This window comes from Thamnophis sirtalis, unplaced genomic scaffold (genome assembly GCF_051295495.1).
Source record: "Thamnophis sirtalis isolate CommonGarterSnake01/CBP01778 unplaced genomic scaffold, rThaSir2_p1.2 scaffold_2, whole genome shotgun sequence".
Lineage (NCBI taxonomy): Eukaryota > Metazoa > Chordata > Lepidosauria > Squamata > Natricidae > Thamnophis > Thamnophis sirtalis.
Genome location: NW_028261382.1, coordinates 166,866,475 through 166,882,632, shown reverse-complemented (window position 1 = coordinate 166,882,632; position 16,158 = coordinate 166,866,475). Strand labels below are relative to the sequence as shown.

The window sequence follows — 16,158 nt, the reverse complement described above, 5'->3', positions numbered from 1 at the left end:
CCTCCCCAGGAGCAAGAGTCTTTTAATTATTTTAAGGAATACTGCTAGCATAACCTAAATCGTTTTGGTAAAATGTTTCATGAAAATAGTATCAGATCAGCAAGATTGTTAAGTCTAAGTTAGATGGCATGACAAATTAATTACAGTAATTCATACCTATATCACAAATATACTGAAAGAGTGTTTGGTCAAGGATTCCTGATTATTCTGAAGAGTAGCTGAGTGGGTGCCTTGATTGGAGACAGATTCAAGCATAGATTTTGTATTTCTTAATATTATTAATGAAAAAGTGAAGAAAAATGCTTGTCGTATTTGTTGACACAAAATTAGTTGGGAAAGCTAATCACTTACAGTTGGAAAAAGTGCCAGAGAGAGGACAAAAACTAACATTGAAATTTACCAGAAGTTGTTGCAAAGTTTTTCACTCAGGGAACAGAAATCCAACGCATATAATAAAGCATCTTTAGTAAAAGTCCTTTGGATAAAATTCAGACCCTGTCTTGAATACTAGGTCCAGTTCTCGACACCATGTTGTAAGAAAGATTCAAATCAAGAGAAGGGTAATATGGGAGACCTCTTCTGAGAAAAGATTGAATGACCTGGGTATATTAGCTAGCAAAGAAAGACTGAAGGGTCTTCTCCAAGCACGTGATGGAATGCCATGTGGAGGAAGGTCATGATATGTTCTCTATAGCCATAGAATAATGGCTTTAAGTTAGAGGAAGGCAAATTTTGATTGACTGCTCAAAAAATAATAACAGGTTTTTCAATGGGAATCAGGTTACTCTGGGTAATGATGAGTTTCTCTTCAAGGGAGGCAAAGCTACTCTTATATACCGCTTAGATTTGATTGTTTAAAACGATTATAGATGATAGATAGATGATAGATAGATAGATAGATAGATAGATAGATAGATAGATAGATAGATAGATAGATGATAGATAGATAGATAGATAGATAGATAGATAGATAGATAGATAGATAGAGATAGAGATAGAGATAGAGATAGAGATAGAGATAGAGATAGAGATAGAGATATATTCATTTAAAAAACATCTCTCAAGTATGCTTTAATTTTGGTACCTGCATTCATCAGATAGATGGAATTGATAATGTGATTGGCTTTTTCCACTTACTTTTTTCTGGAAAAAAAAATGACTTCTTTCATTTTATGCTAGGGTTATAGTTCTTCAAAACTTGCATAAGAGAATTTGCATAATTGAGACATTGAGCCAGAAGGAAGAGGGGTGTGAGGTATGGTGACAATTTTTTTTAGCACAAAGGCATTGAAAAATAGGCTCATAATTTTTTACAGCCTTATTCTTAAGCAATCAAATGAGTAAGTTACTCAGAAGTGTTTTCTTCCTTGTTTTGTGCTGTATGCACATAGAAAGCATTCTCTTCATGTTTTCTCCATAGCCACAGTGAACTCATAGGGGCGCCAGAGGATATTTTAAAACTTCGCAATGTCTATTTGTAAAGCTGGATTTTATACAGTAATATCCATTTACGACGTCATTTCTTCGCTACACTAAGGGTGCTATGAATCAAGAAAGTTTGAGACGGTTTGCATAAAGTAAATTCTTGGATGAAAATGACCTGTCACATAACATTATATTTTCATAAAAAGAGGGTAACTTTTATATTAAGTAAATGCATGATATCCATATAAGGAAACATGCAGGTGGATAAGTCAAAATATAAGAAGAAGGCATTTGAGGAAAGTAGCTTATTTTTATATACATCCTGGGTATCTGTATGAAAAAGCCCAAAATTACAGAATTTCATGCATTTGGGATATGTTTACGTTCACAAAGACAGATAAATGTGCTCAGGAAAATCCTTCAATTCTAAACAGAAATAAAATTAAATTAACAGAGTTTAATGTGTGGCTAAAGGAGTGGTGTAAAAGGGAAAGCTTTGGTTTTATTAGTTATGATGTCTGCAGCTGGTCCAATGAAAAACTGTACAAAATAGATGGTTTGCACCTATCCAAGAAAGGGACTGAGTTACTTGGCAGATTTTCTGGATAAACATTTAAACTGAACAGCGGGGACAAAGAATTAATTGATACAGAACATTTCTGTCCCCAGCAATCTAAAAGTCATAGGGTTATCAGTGCATGTAACATAGATGTTTGTGCGGGAAAGATTATCACTCCTGCTGTCAAGCAAAACCAAGCACTTAATAGTGAGTGCAATACCATGTGCATGAATCATACAAGTGGCAAGAAAATAGGGGCAGTCGGGCATAACACAGGTTACGTAGACAGTAAACACAGGGTCAATCAAAATGGACTCAAATGTCTATACACCAATGCACAGTGTATGAGGAATAAACAAGGTGAATTAGAAATTTAAGTAAATGACGGCAGACACGATATTGTTGCCATTACAGAAACTTGGTGGGATGAAACCCACAAATGGAACACACAGCTAGAAGGATTTAAATTATTTAAAAGAAATAGACCAAATAAGAGAGGAGGTGGGCTTGAACTATATATAAGAAAGAACTACATCTCTACAGAAATAGAGCACAACAATGAGGATTATCTTGAATGCATTTGTGGTTAATATTAATATTAAAGGTTGGGGAGAAATGACATTGCCATAGGTCTATATTACAGACCACCCAACCAAGCAGAGGAAGTAGATGAACTTTTTGCTAGTCAGCTAATTAAGGTATGTCGGAAGCACATCACAATAGTAATGGGGGATTTTAACTACCCTGACATCAACTGGGAAACAAACACTGCACCAAGTGGAAGATCCAACAGGTTCCTAACAAACCTAGCAGACAACTTTGTTTCCCAAAAAGTAGAGAAGGCAACAAGAGGATCAGCCATATTGGACTTAATTCTCACTAACAGAGAGGAAATGATAGAAGGTGTTGAAACAACAGGAACTTTGAGGGCAAGTGATCATGCAATATTGGAATTCAACATTATGCAAACACAAGTAGTAGAATAAAGTCAAAGTAGAGTCTTGGACTTTAAGAGAGCTAGTTTCAATAAACTTAGAGAGAGCTTGGGAAGAATTCCATGGATGAGAATTCTCAAGGGGAAAACAACTCAAGAAGCTTAGGAAATTTTGAAAAAATGAGATTACAAAAGCCCAGTCTATCACAATACCAATGAAGAAGAAAAATAACAGCTCCCAAAATAAACCAGCATGGCTACATAAAGAACTCTCTGACAAATTGAAAGACAAAAAGTTAAGTATAAAAAGTGGAAAGAGGGGGACATAACTAAGGCAGAATATCAGCAAATAGCCCGAGCCTGTAAAGATGAAGTAAGGAAAGCTAAGGCTCACAATGAAGAAAGGCTTGCCACAAAGGTAAAAAATAACAAAAAAAGCTTCTTTCAACATGTTAAAAACAAGAAAAGGGTTAAGGAAACAATTGGTCCATTGCTGGGAGAAAGTGGCAAGAAGGTGACAAGCAACAGGGAGAAAGCAGAACTATTTAACTCATTTTTTTTGCATCTGTCTTTACACAAAGGGATAAAACAGTCCAACCTATCAAAAACAGCACCACAAAAATCAGATTAGGAACACAAATTGAAATAGGAAAGAAAATAGTAAATGAACACCTATCTACCCTAGACAAATTCAAATCACCAGGACCGGACGGATTCCACCCCAGGGTTCTGAAGGAACTGGCAGATGAGATCTCAGAACCACTGAACTATACCTTTCAGAGATCCTGGAGCACCAGGGAACTTCCAGAGGACTGGAAAAGAGCTGATGTGGTTCCCATCTTCAAAAAAGGAAAAAAAAATAGATCCAGGAAACTATAGACCTATCAGCCTGATCTCAATACCAAGAAAGATTCTGGAAAAGATAATTAAGCAACGAATTAGCAAACACCTAGAAGTGTGTTACAAAGTAATAGCCAAAAGCTAACATGGGTTTGTCAAAAACAGATCATGCCAGACTAATCTTATTGCATTCTTTGACAAAGTGACATCTGCTATTGTATTGTACTGTAAAAGTATTGTAGATACCTTAATACAATTTTACATACACTGGTAAAATATTAATGAGAAAATAATTAGCTATGTAGTGCTCTTTGAAAGTTTTAATTTTGTCTGTCGTAACTCAGTTATAATTCTGTTTATCTTACACCTCTACTTCTCATACTGTGTGAGAGAAAATGTTTTTAAAATTTCAGAAAAGGAATCCATTTAATTACTTGCTCAATAAGAAAATAAATTAGGGTGCAAAAAAAGGGTCACAGACTTATTTTCTCAACAGATAACAAAAGACATGGGAAAGGCTTGGTGTTTCTGAAGCTGACATCTATTTTAATGAGGACTTATTTTTGTGATATTGTCTTAAATCTATTTTCATAAAATATGGATTAAAATTTGGTAAAACACGGGGATTAAAACTTTGCAAATCCCTGGATCTTCATGGTGGTAGAAACATAAAAGTCTGCAATGATCTAATGGTGAACTAGATTCTAAAAAGATACTCATATTATTAAGTTCTTCATAACAGTTGCCCTTTTATCCAAAAGTTTGAATATTGGTTCACTCCAAGCTTTCAAAAGCTTTGTCATAAAACAATTAAGTGGATCATTTTTCCATTTGCAGGCTTACATGTTCTAAACTCGAAAGACCTGATTCTCCATTTTCATATACCGTAGCATATCTGTGAGCATAGAAAAATATAAGCAATCCAATAATACAAAATGTCAGAACAGTTTCAAATACAATGGAAGTGAAACAAGAGCAAGGAAAGTACTGCATTGTTTCTTCTCTCCTCAACACAATCCCTGTGTATCGGGTATGAAACTCAATGCCCAAGGGCCTGATCCGGCCCATGGGGTGCTTAGATTTGGCCCGCGGGGCCACCCTGAAAATAGCAAAAGACCAGCCCAGCTGCACATGGCCCTCCCAAGTTCCGTTTTTGCTGGCAGAGGGTTGCAGGAAGCCATCCCAGCTGAAAACGGAGCTTATGAGGTCTGTGGGTGCCATCCCGAGCTCCGTTTTTGCTGGCAGAGGATTGCAGGAGACTGTCGCAGCCGAAAACGCAACTCAGGAGCCTGTTTTCGCTGGCAGAGTTTTCGGGCCACCACAGGTGTCCCCACAAGTGATGCCATGCTGGCCATGCCTACCTGGCCACAGCCACCTCACCCCCACCCCCCGAGGTCAAACACAACCCTGATGTGGCCCTCAATGAAATCGAGTTTGACACCCCTGTTCTATGTCACTCCAGCCCCTTCATTGCAGTTTTGGTAACTGATCTTGGATTCTTCCTAGGTAATGATGTTGTAGAAAAAGAGATTAATCACAGGTATCAAAGAAACAAGCTTTCGTGTCTGTTATTAGAAACCTTAGTCCATTAAGAGTTAACTTAATTTCTGATACAGTCATTTTGAAAGGCATTAAGACAGCAATTTTGCTCACTTAATATAGTATCCTAGGCTAGAATATATCTACGCCTTGTAAGGTTTTAACATGGCTCCTGGGTGTGAGGCCTTCTGTGCTGCATCTCTTGAATTTTCAGAAGAATGACACACTAGCAAATGGATAAAGCATGAAGATAATTATGTGAAAGTCAATAACTAGCTGGAAGCTACAATTTAATAAGTGTTTGGGCATATCTGGCTCAGATAGGCTCCCTATATTTCCCTATTTTTCTCTGTGTTAAAAGTGATAGATGTAGTTTAAATCCAGGCTCCGTATGGGATTAGATGTCAGGGGAAATAAGTGGAAGCAAGGCATTTGAAATCAATATATTGCCTCTGGGTGCAACATAATACAGCCAGAATTTAAAGAAATATAAGCTGGGAAAGGAATATTGGAACAGAATATGTTTCAGTTTATAAGCTGACCTTGGCTCTTATGAAAACATATGTATGAAAAGCAGTAAGAGGTTTTGAAAACTGCAAGTCAGCGTCACAGCACAAAGTAGCGGCAACACAAATCTGAATTTTAAGAACCAAAACAGGAGTTATGTTTGAAACGCAACCTAAAATACTTCACATGTTATTTACGTTGGAAGGGAAAAAAGCATCTGAAATAGTTATTACCTTTCTTTCTTTTTTTTTCAAATCCAGTTTCCATTTGAGGATGTCCCTTTTGATTAATCTGCCCTTTGCTTTACAGAAAACTTGCAAGGCAGAGTTTTTGGTGCTAAGTTTTTCCAGAACGTTTTATGCGATGAAATTGTTTTTCTTAAAAGTAGTGATGTGGTCTCTGGCATTCTGTCTTTGTTTTCTTTTGGGCCAGCAAAAGGGCAAAAACCATCCATCAAAGACCTACTAGGGTTGACATCCTCTGGAACCTTTGGCTCCTGGAGAAGTGGGATTTTTTTTTTATTATTTTTTTTTTGGACCATGAATCTTTCCTAACTTTCCTAACTTTTAGTTATCTGGACATGCTCCTTCCAGATTTCCCAGCAAGCATGGTGATCTGGAAGACAGCAGCAATCGGGCTGAATAAAACTGATAGAAAAGGAAGTCTATATGTTTCATTCCTATCTGATGATGTTATTTCTAGTTCGTCATTAATCCACTTAGTGAAAAGCTTGTCTCGATCATTGATTGTTCGTAACAGCACATATATGAGAAACTATAATGTCCTGGGACATAAAGAGTTTCATCTTACATAGCTTTTTGATTTTCTGCACAGGGTTGCTTCTCAATCTGGCACTGATTTTTAAGCGTGCATTAGTCTGACATAGTCTTTGGAATATTCAGCCATATGGATGATATAGAGAATGTTTTTCCCTTAATGTTAAATTTATGAAATGACTATCTTGATTGTTTCATAAATTAGCAGAGCAGCATGTTGACATATAAGAGATAGGGTTCCAGGTTTGTTCACAGGAGACCTGTGCAGGTATCATAGCTCATTTGGTTGTGTATGTTGTAGGGCAGGTTCAGACAGAGAGTATGTGTAGGATTTTACCTGAGTCCGTTTTTAAGAAGTCATTGGGCCGCCATTTGTCTGAAATAGTAAACACTTAAGCAGGGGGTTGGACTAGAAGACCTCCAAAATCCCTTCCAACTCTGTTATTCTGTTACTTTATTGCAGAATGCAGCCGCGCGAGCGATTGTGGGTGCACCTCGGTACACCCACGTTACACCTATCCTCTGCGAGCTGCACTGGCTGCCCATTGGTCTCCAGACACGTTTCAAGGTGCTAGTCGTTACTTTTAAAGCCCTACATGGTATCGGACCTGGTTACTTGAGAGACCGCCTCCTGCCAGTCACCTCCCAAAGACCTATTAGATCCCACAGTCTAGGCCTCCTCCGAATTCCATCTGCCGGCCAATGTCGGCTGGCGACTCCTCGGGGGAGGGCCTTCTCTGTGGCTGCTCCGGCCCTCTGGAATGATCTCCCCGTTGAGATCCGGACCCTTACCACCCTTCTGGCCTTCCGCAAAGCAACTAAGACCTGGCTGTTCCGGCAGGCCTGGGGCTGTTGAACTATCCAGCCCCCTTCGAGGTTATGACTGTTGTTGTATTTTAAATTTCTGTTTTCTATTTTTATTTTTGTACCCCCTCCCCTTCTGATTGTTAGCCGCCCTGAGTCTTTCGGGAATAGGGCGGCATACAAGTCAAATAAAACCTAAACCTTATTGTTAACTGTTTTAGACTAGCTTCCTATATTTTAAGTCTGGGTTCATCTAACAGAATTTAGCCTTTTCAGACAAGCAGCAACTATCCAATGCTACAAGTAAATGTCTCTTCAGCCTCTCTGCCTGGAGTGTATGAGATCCAGAGGGACTATGTACCAGAGGTGGGTTCTGCCCGCCATTACTACCATTTCGGTAGTAAAAAAAAAAAATTGTGTGCGCACGTGTGGCTGAGCGTTTTCACCTAAAACGATCTGCGCATGCGCACAACATTAAAAAAGAAATAAAAATTACATTTTTTTCAATGAAGATTGTTCTGCACATGTGCAGAACAGAAAATCAAGATGTCGCCGCCGAACATAGAACTGGTCACCGGTCTACCAGAGTTACTACCTACTCGGCCGAATCAGACCAAATACATAGGAACCCACCTCTGCTATGTACCGTATTATCCCTGTTACAGCACAAACATCTTTGAAGAGAACGAGGTTGTGTGATAAAATGCATATTATTTCTTTTTTTGCATACATATGTCAGCTTTTGTCTGAGAGGGCGGGCACATTTCTTGGGGAGATGATCTTTCTTAATTTTACTACCATAACCACCTCCTTGTGAATAGCTTGAGCTGAGAGTAAGTGATAGCATAAATGATGCAGTGCTTGAGTAGGGATTTGAATGTGGATTACTTTGAACCACATCCTTTGTTCGGAAAATCTACATTTGAGAACCTGGAAGTTAACCATTCCTGATCTCGTATGTTCAAGAAAATGAATGAATCAAGAAAAGCTAGTATTACCATCTGAATCAACAAAACCACCTAGATTTGGAGTTAATCAATCAACAGTTTAAAAAGTCTGATTGAAAAGTAAACCTTTCCTTCCATAATACAGTTGAGAAGTTATATTGAAAAATGTTGGTTAGATTCAACTATTGACTCTAAAATGATTTCCTAGTTTCTGGGCCGGAGTCCAGTAAGTGGAGTCCTTTTGAGATAAATAACTTGATATCCTACAGATGTTGTGAACTCCAGTTTTTACAGTTCTGTGCTCCTGGTCAAAATGGATGGAGCTGATAGATGTTATTGTCCAGATCTTCTGGAGGACACTAGTATATATACCATATTTTTTGGAGTATAAGATGCACCTTTCCTCCCCTTAAAAGGTGAAAATGTAGGTGTGTCTTATAGACCTGAATATAGGTGTCTTTAGCCTCCCAAACCATCTGTGCATTGCATTTTCTCCCTCCCCGACTCCCAGAATTACTCTGTAGTGCTCCACACATCCCATTTTCACCAAAAAGGGTCCCATTTTTTGTCTGCAGAGTGCTTCTGGGGGCCCGGGAGGGCAAAAACGTGACGCACAGAGGCCAAAAACTATTTTTTTCTTGTTTTTCTCCTGTACATTTAGGTGCATCTTATAGTCCAGTGTGTCTTATAGTCTAAAAAATACGGTATATACCACAATTATGCAATATAAGAACCAGTTTTTGTGTCTCTTATTTTCTTGTTATCCTTCCTTTGAAAGTGATACTATTGGTTTCTTTTCTTTTCTTTCTTTTCTTTCTTTTCTTTCTTTTCTTTCTTTCCTTTCTTTCCTTTCTTTCTTTCTTTCTTTCTTTTTTCCTTTCCTTTTTTGTATATTGGGCTTATTGGTGTGGCATGGGATAGAATCATGGAGAAGCAAAATAAATAGTTGAACAAGGGGTAGAAACTTTTGGAGTAAAGCTGAAATGAAGGAAACCTGGACAGAAATTGGTGGAGCTGAGATAAATGAGTCCAAAGCCTAAACACAGAGGATAATGTCCCTGAGAAGAGAGGCATTATAGCTTTCAAGAACAGAATTATATATTCCAGAGTAAGGCTCATTCAGTTCATACTGGAACGATACGATGAAGTTAGTAGCAATGACATATTTAACTCACTGAAATAAAACTAATAGTTTCTGGTGTGTGTGTGTGTGTGTGTGTGTGTGTGTGTGTGTTTTAAATGCCACTCTGTGATAGTTTCAGTATCTTTCACATATTGTTAGGGGTGGACTGCTGCCGGTTCGGATTGGTTCGTGTGAACTGGTACTTCTGACTATCAGTTGGCTCTGCCCACCCACTCCCTCCCTATGCTATCCTATATTTCCTTCTTTTGGCTCAGCTGATTCACGCGGCACAGCTGATTTCCGTGCCTCTGTTGTTCTTACTGGGGCTGCCTTAGAAGGTAAGCAGCTGAGCTTCAAATTGCTGTATTTTGAACTCTGCGCGCATGCGTGTTAGACGCGCACACACAATCACCGAACCGGTTGCAGCTCAACCCTACATATTGTCAGTTTTGCTTTCATCAGCTCAAATACATCTAGCTTTTACTTGCTTCTTGCTCTTTCCCAAGTGATGTTTAAGATTGCTATTTATGGGCATTCAGAGTGACATGTAAAACTTTTAAGGAGCAATGATATAAACAGAAACACCAGCAAGAAAACCAAAGTGTAAATATTTTGGTCTTTTCTGTGGCTATCTGTACTGCTTACTCAGAGTTTTACCAAGTTTTCCTGTTTTTTTATTGCATAATTCTGACAATTAGTGCCGTCCAGAACCTCATGTTATGTTTAGATTGTTCAGAAGTTTCCATGACCTTTGAATTTCTTTGGTGTTGCTAGTGTCTTAAAAAACCCTCATGGAACTTGTGGTTTGTGCAGTATTTGTGGTTTTGGAGAGGGGAGCCTAAAGATAAAAGTCACTGCTTTGCGTTGTCTAAACAGTGTTGATTTAGTGATGTTGTTCAGTTGCTTGTAATCCAGTATACCTTGCATAAATGATGTTATTTGTGGTAGCTGAGATATTGAGGGATGAAGCATTTCTCAGCCGTATTTATGAGCAACTAAACTTTCCCATTCTAATCTTTAAAATGCAAGACATGTGAATTCCACACTGACCAGGGCTTTGCAACCGAGGGTGCAACGCCCAGCCTTCTTTTTGTGGCTTCTGGAGCGGTTCCAGATTGCTGCTGGTTTTTATTTTCTAATAAAATAAAGAGCACTTAAAAGTGTTAAAGTTAATGCATGTTAACATTAAAAATTACAGTTAAAATACAGTGAAAGCAACCTTTTAAAACATGAAGCCTGATCCTACCTTCTTCAAGACCCTGACAGGCTACATTCCCTATCGGGCTATTGGATTATAAATAAATAAATAAATATATCCCAAGCTGAAAAAGTTGGCTGCTGCCAAGATAAAAACATTGTTCTTTATAAAGTACTAGCCGTTAACCCGGCATTGCACGGGTATTTATTTATCCCAATCCTATATTAGACATTCACTAATGTCCGAACCAAACGTAATTTCTAATGTTGGATTACCAGAGAGAGCCCCCTTGTGGAGTACCATGAAGTCATTACCATGACATCTCCACTGTGCTATACAGTAGAAACCATTTTAAGGCAGTACAGTAGAAGCCATTTTCAGGCACAACAGGCTGTATCTTAACAGAACACACATACCCCGAGGGATTTTAGGGATGTGTTATCCCCACAATATTTTTTACCAGAGAGTAAGTCATTTGTCTACCAAGTTTGGTTGAAATTGCTTGAGGGCGTTCCAGATTTATGCTGGAACACACACACACACACACACACACACACACACACACACACTGTATAACCACTGTTTTGAAAGCATCAGATTCCTACAAATACATTCTCCACATGTCACTAAACATTGTTAGCTCTCTGTTATGCAAATTTCTAAATGCGTTTGAATTCTGGAAATATTACAGTTTTGGGTTTAAATTGTTATTTTTGGTTTTACACAATGCCACAAACAATCTAATTCTATTTGATCTGTTGGATGAGCTGCTTAGGGGTTTAGGATTTGCATTCCTCAAACATATTGAAAGGCCAGATTGTAGAAGGATAGAAAAGATACTGATATGAATATACAGTATCTTGAATAGGCAGCCTTTTTTTTTCACTTTAATGTGATGGCTTGATGCTAATATGTATTTTGCTTGGCTTCGTTTCAGTTGTAACAAATCTACCATCAAGTGTTAACAATTCTGAAAAATTTAAAGGGTTGCGCATGTGGCTGTTTTTCAACATTTGCATTTGTTTATGTGCCATTACACCAACGCCCACATTTTTGTTTGTATACAATGCTTTAAAAATTGTTGTCAACAATGTACTTTATACATGTTTTTCCCCCTGCTTTGAGTGACAGCTAGGGACAGGGCGCATCTTCATTTTAAAAACAACTGCCAAAACTGTGCTAAACATTTTAAATACCTGGTGAATTATAAAGGTGAAACCTGATGTGCTTGGAGCTTCCCTAACTGGGATATGGCTTCTCCTTCTTGGTTTTTCCCAGGTAGCCTCATAAAAATGCTTTCATTCGGTGAGAATGAGAAGTGTTTGTAATTTTGGTCCCCGTTCATGTTGGCATGAATCTTTGGACAGTTAGTCTCAAGGGGATGCATCCTTACTACCCATGCTTTTGGTATCTCTGCTGCAGAGAGAGCAAAAAAGGCTATGGAAGCATGTGAACTGTCTTAAGTGCTGGTACTATATGTAAGTAAATAGGTTCCACCACAAAAGCGCGTAGGACAAAATCGCGCTCGACAAAAGCGCGCTGTGACGTCATCACAGCGCGACGAAAAAGATCGAAAAAATGTAAAAATAAAGCTAAAACCTTCCCCTAACCCCCCCAAACCTAACCCTAAACCTAACCCTAACCCTAACTCTTAACCTAACCCTAAACCTAACCCTAAACCTAACCGTTAAAGTAACGAAAAACGTAACGCTAACCCTTATCCTAACCCTAACGCTAACGCTAACGCTCTAAAGCTAACCCTAACCCTTACCCTTACCCTTACCCTAACCCTAACCCTAACCCTAACCCTTACCTTTATGTGAATCGGCTTGCTTTAATTTAATTTTTATTAATTTTTATTTGAATTTTTCGATCTTTTTCGTCGCGCTGTGATGACGTCAAAGGCGCGATTTTGTCGATCGCGCTTTTGGCGTCCGCGCTTTTGACGGGTCACGAAGTAAATAACTTACTTAGATAGGAAAGTCTCAGCAGATCTCAGCACCTGGCTCTTCTTGATGAATCTTGGAAACTAAGCAGGATTGGGCCTACTGGTAGTTAATGCTTGTACCTTCTGGGAATTCCAGGCTTGGCTAGACTGGGATGTCCAAAAAGTATCCTGGAAGATGATAATGGCAAACCACTTGTGTATCTCTCTCAAGGAACCTGCGGGACTGCTGCAGTTACCAGGAACTAAGCTAAACTCAGGTTATCTGGATACACAAAACCGGATGACCTACTCTTAATAGAAAAGATCAATCTATGTTGCCTGCACTATATCAATAGTGGACGAAGGGCCTCACTTTGGTGAAAAAAAAACCAGTAATCTTTATATGATCCGATCTGTGTAAGCCAGGGGTGTCAAACTCAAGGCCCAGGGGCCTGATTTGGCCCTCAGGGTATTTAGATCTGGCCCGCAGGGCCACCCTGGAAACAGTGAAGGACCGGCCCGCAGCGCCTCTGCCAGTGAAAATGGAGCTTGGGAGTGCTGTGTGCGGCACTCCCAAGCTTTGTTTTCGCTGGCAGAGGGTTTCAGGAGGCTGTCACAGTCGAAACAGAGCTTGGGAGCCGGTTGTCGCTGGCACAGCACTTGGGCCGCCACAGGTGCCCCGACACGACTGATGTCAAGCTGGCCACACCCACCCTGGCGACGCCCATCCCAGCTCCCCAAGGTCAAACATAACCCTCATGTGGCCCTTAATGAAATCCAGTTTGACACCCCTGATGTAGGTGAAGACCTATTGCAAAAGCACTCTTGCTGATTCAGATCAAAGCTCAAATTATCGTATGATTTTCCCCATAGTATGTATATCTATTTTTGTTCATTTTTAACCATCTTTTTTTAATATTTCAGTGCTGCCACATATTCACAAATACTTAGGCAAACTTCACTCCTTTGATAAAGTGTTGAATCACAATTTCTTCTGTGTGTTGTCGTACAAAATAAAAGTTTGAATACATAACGTGTATTTATATTTCAGAAAATGCAGCAGAAGCCGACCTTTGGCTATTGAACAGCTGTACAGTAAAAAGCCCTGCTGAAGACCACTTTCGGAACTCAATTAAGTAAGTTGTTATCTTTTGGTAAGCACTCTTGAATTAGTAGAGATGATTGAAAACTCTTTCCTTGCTTAATGTCTATTCTTGTTCAAAGCAGAAATGTAAAATACAGAAGACAGGTATAATTTGATGTAATTGTACCAAAGTGTGGAAGTTATACAGTACTTGGTTAATTTAGTTGTTTTCTTTAATAAAATCCTTAAAAAAAACCCAGGATGGTACTTAAAAGTCTTGGATACGACCCCAGAAATTCCAAAAATGTTACCATCTTGTAATTTTAATGTAACATTATGGGAACATTATTAAATACATTCCTGAAGAATAATTATATAGGGATGCGGTGGCTTAGTAGCTAAAACACTGAGCTTGTCGATCAGAAAGGTTGGCAGTTCAACGGTTCGAATCCCTAGCGCCACGTAACTGAGTGAGCTCCCGTTACTTGTCCCAGCTTCTGCCAACCTAGCCGTTTGAAAGCATGTAAAAAATGCAAGTAGAAAAATAGGGAGCACTTTGGTGGGAAGGTAACAGTGCTCAATCATGTCAGCCACATGACCACAGAAACGTCTTCAGATAGCGCTGGCTCCTCGGCTTAGAAACAGAGATGAGCACCACCTCTAGAGCCAGGAACGAGTAGCACGCATGTGCGGGAAAACCTTTACCTTTCATGGGAACATTATTAAATATATTCTCAAAGAATAATTATATTGACTAATTGATTACAGTTATGTAGAATCTGTAACTATTATAATCATTCCAATATTAAAAAATCTACTGCTATCTTCCATTAAATAATGTTTTCTAAAAGCCTTGTGGAAGATAATGTTTTATATTTGTTTCCTGAAAGATGAAGTGCTGGAGACTAATATGATCTCAGGGGACAAACTACTCTTAAAGTGAGAGGGCTGTTATTGCAAATGCCATTTTATAGGTCCCCAACCCTATAAACTTCTGTGTTTTCTTGAATGATATTGCCACTTATAGCAAATTACACTAATCTGAGAAATGACAAAAGCAAAAGTTACCATCTTCAATACCTTTGATCTAGGTGCAACTAGTAGATCCACCCAAACTCACCAATGGATCTCCTGCCGTTGCTTCCATGTGCTGCTTCAGCAGGAGCTGCCACTCCCAGACAGTATTGTTATACCTCTTAACACCAGGGCAACCAAATGATGTCACAGAGATCTTGTCACAATACCTGGTGGCGGTTTGGTTCTGGATTGGGAGGACCAAGCTTAAACTCAACCTTGACTCCAGATTGAATGGCTGTCAGTTCCAGGTTCTTCTCATATTGTAACTTTTCCACCTTTAATTCTGAATGTGGTTATTCGCCAGAAGGAACTAGTGTGTAAGTTGGAAGTTCTCTTTGATTCATAAAGTAGGTAGCAATTATGGCCAGGAAGATCTCTAGTTCGATTGCTTGGTGTGTCAATTCAGTCACTTTCTGGGCTGGGAGTTCCTTCTCATAATTACTTATGCCATAAAGGTTAATGGACTTCATAAGTTAGTGGACTCTATAAGGCAGTGTTTCTCAACCTTGGCAACTTGAAGATGTCCGGACTTCAACTCCCAGAATTCCCCAGCCAGCATTTTTGATTGCTTGGTGTGTCAATTCAGTCACTTTCTGGGCTGGGAGTTCCTTCTCATAATTACTTATGCCATAAAGGTTAATGGACTTCGTAAGTTAGTAGACTCTATAAGGGACTATCTTTGAAGATTCCTCAGAAAATGCAGTTGGACCAGAATGTGGTGGCATGAAAAGTTTGAGGCATGGCTCATTGTACTCAAACTATGTGAGCTGCTCTGGTTGCCAGTAAGCTGCTGTGTATAGTCAAGGTGCTGGTTGTTACCTTTAGAGCCCTTTCCTAGGTTACTTGAGAAACCATCTTCCAGTTGTTTTTACCCATCCAGTCTGTTATGGCAAGATAGGCATGTTCTGGGCCCTGTCAGCGAAAGGACATCAATAGCAGTAGACTTAGCAATAGCAGTAGACTTATATACCGCTTCATAGGGCTTTCAGCCCTCTCTAAGCGGTTTACAGAGAGTCAGCCTATTGCCCCCAACAATCTGGGTCCTCATTTTACCCACCCCAGAAGGATGAAAGGCTGAGTCAACCCTGAGCCGGTGGGATTTGAACCGCTGAACTGCTGATCTAGCAGTAGCCTGCAGTGCTGCATTTAACCACTGCGCCACCTTGGCTCAGCTGGTGAAGACCAAAAGGCACGCTTTTTCTGTCTTTTTCTGTCTTTTAACCACTGAGCCAAGGTGGCGCAGTGGTTAAATGCAGCACTGCAGGCTACTTCAGCTGACTGCAGTTCTGCAGTTCGGCTGTTCAAATCTCACCGGCTCAGGGTTGACTCAGCCTTCCATCCTTCCGAGGTGGGTGAAATGAGGACCCAGATTGTTGTTGGGGGAAATATGCTGACTCTGTAAACCGCTTAGAGAGGGC

At 39.5% G+C, this 16,158-nt stretch overlaps 1 protein-coding gene and 1 long non-coding RNA gene across 4 annotated transcripts in view; one reads left to right on the top strand and one right to left on the bottom strand.

The window, feature by feature from the left end:
• CDKAL1 (CDKAL1 threonylcarbamoyladenosine tRNA methylthiotransferase) overlaps positions 1 to 16,158 on the top strand; it is a 325,960-nt gene that overhangs the window by 59,365 nt on the left and 250,437 nt on the right. For all 3 annotated transcript variants that reach the window (XM_087707390.1, XM_087707388.1, XM_087707389.1), the window contains one exon: positions 13,631 to 13,715. In XM_087707390.1, coding sequence (XP_087563516.1) covers positions 13,631 to 13,715 — 85 coding nt within the window. The remainder of the gene's footprint in view (positions 1 to 13,630; positions 13,716 to 16,158) is intronic.
• LOC148049256 (uncharacterized) lies at positions 3,362 to 12,063 on the bottom strand. Its single transcript, XR_015695402.1, has 3 exons — positions 11,849 to 12,063; positions 3,692 to 3,831; positions 3,362 to 3,516 (listed from the first exon to the last, which is right to left on the bottom strand). It is a non-coding gene; the product is annotated as an uncharacterized LOC148049256 (long non-coding RNA).